An 8580-nucleotide genomic window follows, 5' to 3' on the forward strand; every position below is an offset into this window, starting at 1 on the left:
CCTTTACAACGAGAGGTCGCAGGTTCGAATCTCGTTGGTGGACTTTCATTACACAATTTATTTATTTATTTATCTATTACAACATTCGTAGCATGTTGCTCGATGACAATAATGTCCGTTATTCCAACACGTATTTACCTTTCTTTGATGAATATATGTCTTCGGCGGGTTTGCCATTAACCAATGTACAGTAAAAACTCTGTGCTGGCCAATATTTTAAAGGTTAAACTAATTTTTAGATAATTTCACTCCGTTTTCAGAACATTAAATGCGCATCACTGCCTTCATGAACACCATAAGGTTGGGGTTCATATGAAATTATTATCAATTTTAAAATTGTATTTGCCTACTTTAATTAATTACATAACAATGAAATTTTGATATGAATGTTGATGGCATTTTGGCAATCAGGTACCGTAACAGATGAGACGAAAAAGATATCAAGTAAAAGAACAAGACCATGCTCAATATTTATTAAAATGAAAATAAGCGAATTCATTGGTAAAAGGATGTACAAGAGTATATTGCAAACGTGAAGAACCCATGTAAATTCATATTAATGAATATATTTTTATCTTTTTCCAGCATCTTGCTACGGCACATTCATTAACCGATGGACCTTTTGATCATAAATAGGTCCATGATTACACATGTAGTGAAGTGTTAAAATTTAATCCCGGTTTCAGTGCATTGGTCTACAGCACTTTGAACATTGTGTCTTTCCTATAAAAGTGTAAATCAACTTTTAATCTTTTACCGTATATTGTGCGTAACAAAATAATTCAATTGCAATGTGAATATAATAATGAAAGATACAAAAGTGTTGGCCATCAGTGTTTTTTGAAATCTAAATTACTTAGGCTTATTACATATTCTAAAATGGTGTCTCTGGTCTTGTCTTAACCCATTTGGCAATCTTTTCGTTGGCCGCTACACGGTCATATAAGGCCTTCAGTTTTGGTGTTTTGTCTAGAACATCGGGTTTATGGATTTTCATTTCTGAATATGCGTTGAAAAATGCGATATCAGCCAGGCTCAACTGCGAATCAAAAATAACATTTTATTAGTTGTCATTAAACATTTCTTTTACGATTTTCACATAAATTTTTCAAATGATGTGGAACGATCAATGTGGGCTTCAAATTAATTATAACTTATAAGCCCAAGAAATCCCACATGAAAATGAAGTTGTATTTGCAATTAATTCGGACTCAATACATTAGATCAATAACTTGGAAGTCTTATATAATAATGGAAATTTAGAAGGAATTGCGAAAATTCACCCCAATATAGTGGGGTGAATTTCGCAATTCCTTGTAATCCCATTTTTTAAAATGTGTGGATTTTTTAATGAGTCTACATTTTATTGAAACCACCTTTTAACGCCTTTATAACGTTAAGTCACATCACAAAGTGAAGTGGTTAGGATGATTGCCTTCCATGTCACGGTCATGGATTCAATTTCTTTAAAGTTTACATGATTTCTTCACACGATCAAAACCACCACTCTCTAAGCCTCATAATGCAACTTAGTTTTATGTAGAGCATCTTTTGTATATGTTTGTCTTGCTGAAGGGATATGCCACTTAGGAAAGTGGTGTAATTTCGCTGTTTGACATAAACAAAAAAGAAAAAAGTTAATCCCCTATTCCGTATTATAATTGAAAATTAAACGTACTCCACTTTTAACGAAGTAGTCGCCTCCACCGTTTTCCATCAGGAACTTTTCCAAACCGGGTCCGTAGCTCTCGGCCTTGTCAGAAAATTTTTTCATGCATTCTTTCTGTAGTATTAAGAACAAAATTAATAATACACAGCACTAAAAAAAATACAATTCTAAGGGTAATATTCCAAGAATGAACCTCTGTTTTCGATTTCATGAAACTGTTTCTTAATTTTAATAGCCTCATATCCAATTCTCAATGGGAAAGCAACTGGCGTAGGCAAGTGGTTACGCCAAGATTTGCTCGGCGGAAGGGCCCTTGTCCATGACGGACGGGGGGGGGGGGCAACTACCTTGACGGACTGGAATTTCCGGAATTCCTACTAGAGCGTATCAGTAGGCCTAAGTGAATCCAAATTGGGGATCAGGGGGCGAATCGCCCGCTACTGAAATATAGGGATTTGAAAGGCTTATGGGGTCTATTTTTTCCCCGACGAATTAATAAATTCGCTCCTCCTTGCGACGTCCTGGTGTAGACCTCTAAACTACTATGCAAACACTAAACATGCCCTAATTCTTCCCGAGAACCCCGTTTTTCTCTTTCAAGCTTCTGGAAGAATAAAACGCCTATGAGAAATGTTCCCTTCTTGTTGGTGACCATAATCATAATTAACAATAATACCTTCTTAGCATCATCCTTAGCAAATATGTAATCGTAGAGTAGAGTCACCATGTCCACGAGTGCGTTGTAAGTGACGTCAATTCGTGTACTTTCTAGATTGCTTTTGCCGTATAGACCTGAAAATAAATCACATGTCTTAATCACCACTACATCATGAAATTAAAGATCTTGGTGTACACGTTAACCTCTAGACCACTCTTAAATCATCTAACCGTGTAGCTACAGCAAGCTCTATGATTGGCAGTATTTAAACATGCCTTTTACTTTATGAATAAGGTTCTTCCATGAATCTTTAGTCAGACCAATTATGGATTATTCAGTTCAGCCTTGGTCCACTTACCGTAAGGCTATAGGAAATATATTTGTACAGTATTCTAAAAGTTAAGTAATTTGCCTACGGTGTAAGATTGGCATGACTTAGACTTGCTAATTTTTGGAAGAAAGATGGGTGCCGAGAGGTGACATGATTGAGGTCTTCAAGATACTCAATGGATAAGAGAATATAGATCCTGCTCAATGTTTCCCTTAGATCTAACGAAGGGCAACCCCATAGCATACCAGAGGCCACGCATTAAAACTTGTTAAACCCAGGTGGCACACAATAACACCTTCACATTAATACTTGGAACTCCTTGCTTTCCCATTGTTACATCTGAGAGCAGCTTAGCTCAGTCGGCTAATCTGGTGGATGTCACTGTGTGTGTGATGAATCGTGGAGATCTCTAAGTCCCCGGTTCTATTCCCATTGCTGCCTCTCCTTGTGTTTAAGCTGGAGGACAAGTTACAATAGCGCACCGTCTTTCGGATGAGATGAGACGTTTTAGTCGTTGGCGTCGTGTGTGCATTTATGGCCCATGTGCACGTTAAAAAACACAGTACACTCTTTGGAAAAGAGCAAGGGATTGTCTGCCTAATCACCGCCAGGGAGAGCCCCTGGAAATAAATCTTCTTTCTAGACGTTCGTGGGCTATCCTTGGTGTTTACACCGAATAAATCCAATCCAATCCAAATTACTTCTATCAACATGTTTAAACTACACTATTATACATGACAGACATACAAACTCTTGCCTCTTTCATATATCTAAGGTAAACATCACTAAGGTAGCATAGGCCTATCACTTATACAATTTTACAGTTTTTAGTGTTTTACAATGTACAAAATGTTCTGAATAAAATTACCGAATTCACGGGCTAGGTAGTTTGCGATTGCCTGAGACATCGATATTGATACGCCGTCTACCTGCAAGCTTGGCATCACTCCGAAATTAAGTTCTGTTGAAAACAATGTAGTTGCATGTTGAATATGTAATCGTCATAACGTTTACTCGCGCCTTTGAAGATGAAAACATTGAACGTACATTTTACACCGTAAACCTCTTACGTTTATGCCCTGTCTATAAAGTTAATCATTTATTGGAATCATTCGTTATTGGTATCAGAATCGTGTAATTAGTACATCGTTATTATTGATTATATCAATCAATCAATCAACCAATCCACCAATCAGTTCATATCACAAAATAACAAAAAAAAAAAAAAAAACAAAAAAAAAAAAAAAAAAAAAAAAAAAAAAAAAAAAAAAAGAATCAGGAAAATATAATTAATATTATGCTTATTCCTGTTCAAACGAAAATTACTGTAGTGTTTCTTCTAAATCAATGTTTAGCAGTAGTGAGTGAATTGCTAGTTGTGGTGGACCTGTAAATCAATTGAAAGTCCTCGAAATTAACCTCTCAATAATTATTAAATAAGAATCAATGTTGATTAACGATGTGGATGCTTCCGGTCATAGCAAACTCACGCTTGTTGTAAGACATGTTATTCCCGTCTAGCAGTGATGATTCTTTTAGGAATGAATTTGATACTAATGCCAGGTACTGTACTACGTAGTGTTATCGGGATGTATATGCGAATAAGCACCATTTTCAAACACACATACGCACTCGTCCACCCACACACCTACCTTACCACTGACCGCAAACATGCCTCCACCCCACACATCAAACCACCAGTGGCATATCCAGAAGTCTTGAAATGGGGTGCTGATGGGGGGGGGGGCGAAGGTTATGGGGATCCCTCAATGATCAGTTGAGGGGCGCTAATTTGGAAAACAATGTGATTTTAGTTGATTTCTAGGGGAGATTGTGGTGGTGGGGGGGGGGGCGCGAGTAATTTTTGGAGGGCGTGCGCTCCCCCCCCCCGCGTACCCCTATATACGCCACTGCAAACTACACTCGATCGAAACGATAGGCGTTCATCTGAAGTTGATCCAGGGTCTCAAAAATGGGTGTTGGGCGGAAGTGGAGTACAAGGACTGGCAGCTTTTCAGATTATATTTTTGTGATGAAATGTTTACCGAGTAAGGGTGGCGCCAGGAGTCCGATGTCCCTGACGAGAGGGAACGATTTCCCCGACGAGAGCTTAGTGGGCGTGGTTGGGCGTCGCTCAAAATCTCGCGAATGGTGTCCAGTTGGAGAGGTACAAATGCTTATTTAATCGATCTTAGAATCTACTAAAAGGTAACGAGAATATGTACTTCCTTTTTCTTCCATACAATTTATGTCCTCCCCTACCCCGCTGACACCCATTCCTTCTGATTATCTGCCACGATTCATCTAACTTAAATATATTTTTATATGAAATTACCAAGCAATCTTTGAGCAAAACCCGCCACACTAACATCATTTGTCAACTATAATAACTGCTTAGTCATTCTACCCGAAATTTAAATTAGGAAAAATCGATGTACGACAAACAAAGACGACTACCGGTCGAGGGCAAAATAAAGCCAGGTATTGAAAACCAAATACATGTATTTATCATTTCCTGACCATCCGGAACGTTTACAGAGGTTTTTACTCATAACCAAGCGTACACTTCATACCGATTTCTGAAAAGGGTTTTGTTATTCTTTGTCCTTATACCATGGACCATGCTTATACAAATAATGTTGGGGCGTCACTTCAGATTTAAACCATGCTCAACTAATTAAAAGGTGCCTGGGAAAATACTGTAGTGGTAGGCCTACATAATAATAAATAAGTTCGTTAAAAACATTTGCATATCAATTAGCTCTATGTCATTTTAGACTCTAATTTGGCTTTTAACATTGTATCGCGATGGGAAATAACCCAGACACTTCGTTCCTCCCCCAATACATTGTATGGGGTGGGGGTGGGGTTGGGGGTATTGAAGGGCTTTCCCCACTTCAATAATAGAACGATTTCAAAATCTTCTGAACAATACCATAATATATTGCAAGGGCCTAGGTCTATGGCTTTTTAAAATCTTATTGGGCTGTTTTTTAACTCGGGAATGCTTAATGTGATACGGATTTTTTAATATTTAAATAATATGTTAGATTATACATTACTATCCCCGGTCATTGGATTAAACGCATTTGGAACACAAACTCAAGCTCCTTGTGGGTATTTCATAAAGTTGCAGCAGTACATCAGCTCATTTTGGCATTTAACCCTACCAGGTACCCATTTATACTCCTGGGTGGAGAGAAGTAATGCAGATAAAGTGCCTTGACCAGAGACACAAGTGAAATGAACAGCGAGGGGATTGAAACCCCGACCTCGAGGTTGGGAATCCAAACTGCGCCCAGGGGAAAAGGGCGTAACCACCCATTTTCCACTTCTCTTCAGTTTTTAAATATTAAAAAAATATGTCTCTCATTAACCGTTCACGAGTTTTTTCGTCAAACACCTTTTTTTCTATCAGTTTTACAACATAGGTCCTATATCCAATATTATTTTCTATTCCAGAGCCTGGCATTTATTTGAATGAGGAACTGGAAGAAACAATTGAGGTGTAGTATGGGGTGAAAATAACGTATGATATTCCAAAAGCATCCAAAATCCCACATCCATCCCCAAATAGTTGTCCCTTCCCCGCGTTTGCAATATCAATAATGTAGACCAAAATGCTCTACGATTCACTACATAGTTATTAGTCTTATAGTTCTTGTTCCAACTTACTGCTTTTTAAAGATCCCCATTCCCCTTGCTCAATGCGTTTATCTTCATAGGCGACACCGGCAACTGCAAAGAGCGTCCGTGCGTTCTCAGCCCGGCCTCTTGCGTTAAAGTAAAGCAGCTTATATGAAGGCATGGTGAAAAAATGATCCTATTGCACGACGTTTATCGGTGTGCTACGCTCGATCTATAAGCAACGAGTGAGAGACCAGTGCTCGCTATCAATATATAACTGAGCGCGTTGTTGACATTATTAAGAACCCGGATTAAAATCAATTCAGATACTGCCTGCGTGGCGTGGCTAGTGTGCCTGGCCTCTGTTTACACTTGGATTAGGCTACAGTATTTTTCCGGAGTAAACAACCATCAGTGGCGGATCCAGCGGGGGGTGCCCCACACCCCCCGTCAGTCAAGCCAAGTATTAAAAAGAGTGAGAAAAAGTGTTAAAAAGAGGACGAAAGTGTAAGCGGGCCTGGTCGGACATCGGTAGTGATCCAGTAAGAAAATCCACGGAAACTGACCAATTAGGGGTTTAGGCTCATTTACTCGATTTGTAAAAATACATTTCCATTTTTCGGTAGATTACTGTAAATTCCTATAGGCTAGTTACTCATTATATTTTAAATTTGGTTGTGATGTAAAAACAATAGCCTACTCTTTTCCTGGGGTGTGTGGGAGAGGGAGAGGATGCCAGTAATCTGTAGAATCAAATAATGTAAATACTGTAATACATATAGCATTAAAAAATGCTGCGTCACCCTGGGCTTAGCCATAGGCGTAAATCTTAATTTTTTTGCATTACTTTATGCCCCCTAATAAATCTAGACTAGGGCCTGGGGTAAATTTACCCGACTCTCCTACTTCAGCTATAAGTACATTTCCGTTAACTATTCTACTGCTTTTCAGTTATTTTTTGTTTATAGCATTTGTTCAGGTACCAATGGAGTCATATTCTTTTTTCTTTATGCAAAAACATATTGGAAACCACATGTAACTATTAATTTTAGCCAATTACCAATTAAATAATTCAACAGGGGAATAAACCAATATTTTCTGATTGTTGGAAGTGCCGACGTTACATATTGACTTCTAAGGGTTAAATACAATGGTCAAGACTGATGATGATGATGATGATGATGATGGTGGATGATAATAAGTTTTGATGATGATGATGATGGATGATGACGGATGATGATGGTGATGATGACGGATGATGATGAGGATGGTGGTGATGATGATGGAAGATGGATGGTGATGATGTTGATGGATGATGATGGTTGTGATAATAATAATGATAATAATACAGAAATGTGATTATATATAATGAAGACTGATCTATCTTTCCTAATACCAAAATAATATTCAATGATAAAACACAATAAAGTATTAAGTAGCAAACTTATTTTCATTGTAGTCCGATGAAATACATTTTACATAGCCCCGTGGTTTCATGTCGTTCGTCAAACATAATTTGGCAGGGCAATGTAAATTAGGAACTGTTCAAACACAAAACCGCTGCATCATCGCTTCATGCGTGCCTATTTTTTGCCGAATCATTGTTATTATTATTACTTATGTAAATAACGTGTGCGCACTTTATAAGATAGAACTAATAACACAAAAAACCACTAAAACCATAGGTTGACGTATGTTGTAATTTGGTAACACCTGAGATAAGCTATAGGCCTACTATATGCACTTGGGAGGTGCTATATGTCTACTATCACGTGAGAGGTAGGCCTACTGAACGTAGCACTTGGGAGATTAGTAGCACTTGGTAGATTAGTAGCACTTGGGAACAGGGGCGGCTCTAGGATATAATTTATGGGGGCGGGGGGCTAAGATGTCCGACTGGGGTGGAAGGGCTGGCTAAGTATTTATGGGTGTAACTATTAGCGCGCCGCGTTAATTATCTGAGGGCCGAATGCCCGAGCTGGGAGTGGGTATGGGTGGGGAGCGTATTCTTCTCCCAAAATGAGATTTAAAAAAAAAATTGGACTTCTAGAAACGATTCACTATTGTTATGTTCTGCTTGACTGATCAGACCCAGACGAAGCGATTGCTGAGACTGATTTGGCTTGGCGTATCGTAGGCAGTACAGTATTGGGATGGGAAAACTAGGCCTATTTTTTTTTTTGGTCCGACTGCCCGACGAGCTTTGGCCGATGGAGGGGCTTGACCAGATGTGTATAAGAGACAGGTTATTAGTCTTATAGTTCTTGTTCCACCTTACTGCTTTTTAAAGATCCC

General features: G+C 38.5%; 2 protein-coding genes across 2 annotated transcripts in view; one reads left to right on the forward strand and one right to left on the reverse strand.

The window, feature by feature from the left end:
- Window positions 1–440: 440 nt before the first annotated feature.
- On the reverse strand, window positions 441–6551 carry LOC117102839 (S-crystallin SL11-like). The gene is made up of 5 exons (XM_033243268.1): window positions 6334–6551; window positions 3527–3619; window positions 2346–2461; window positions 1679–1783; window positions 441–1039 (listed from the first exon to the last, which is right to left on the reverse strand). Exons 1-5 carry the CDS (start codon window positions 6464–6466, stop codon window positions 875–877), a joined length of 612 nt encoding a protein of 203 aa, XP_033099159.1. The 5' UTR covers window positions 6467–6551; the 3' UTR covers window positions 441–874.
- A 1418-nt stretch (window positions 6552–7969) lies between these two features.
- LOC117102838 overlaps window positions 7970–8580 on the forward strand; it is a 9981-nt gene continuing 9370 nt past the window's right edge. The window contains exon 1 of the mRNA XM_033243267.1: window positions 7970–8064. The gene's annotated coding sequence lies outside the window, so the exon portion shown is untranslated. The remainder of the gene's footprint in view (window positions 8065–8580) is intronic.

The sequence above is a fragment of the Anneissia japonica genome, unplaced genomic scaffold, assembly GCF_011630105.1.
Source record: "Anneissia japonica isolate Jap-2015-1 unplaced genomic scaffold, ASM1163010v1 scaffold32248_len650992_cov182, whole genome shotgun sequence".
Lineage (NCBI taxonomy): Eukaryota > Metazoa > Echinodermata > Crinoidea > Comatulida > Comatulidae > Anneissia > Anneissia japonica.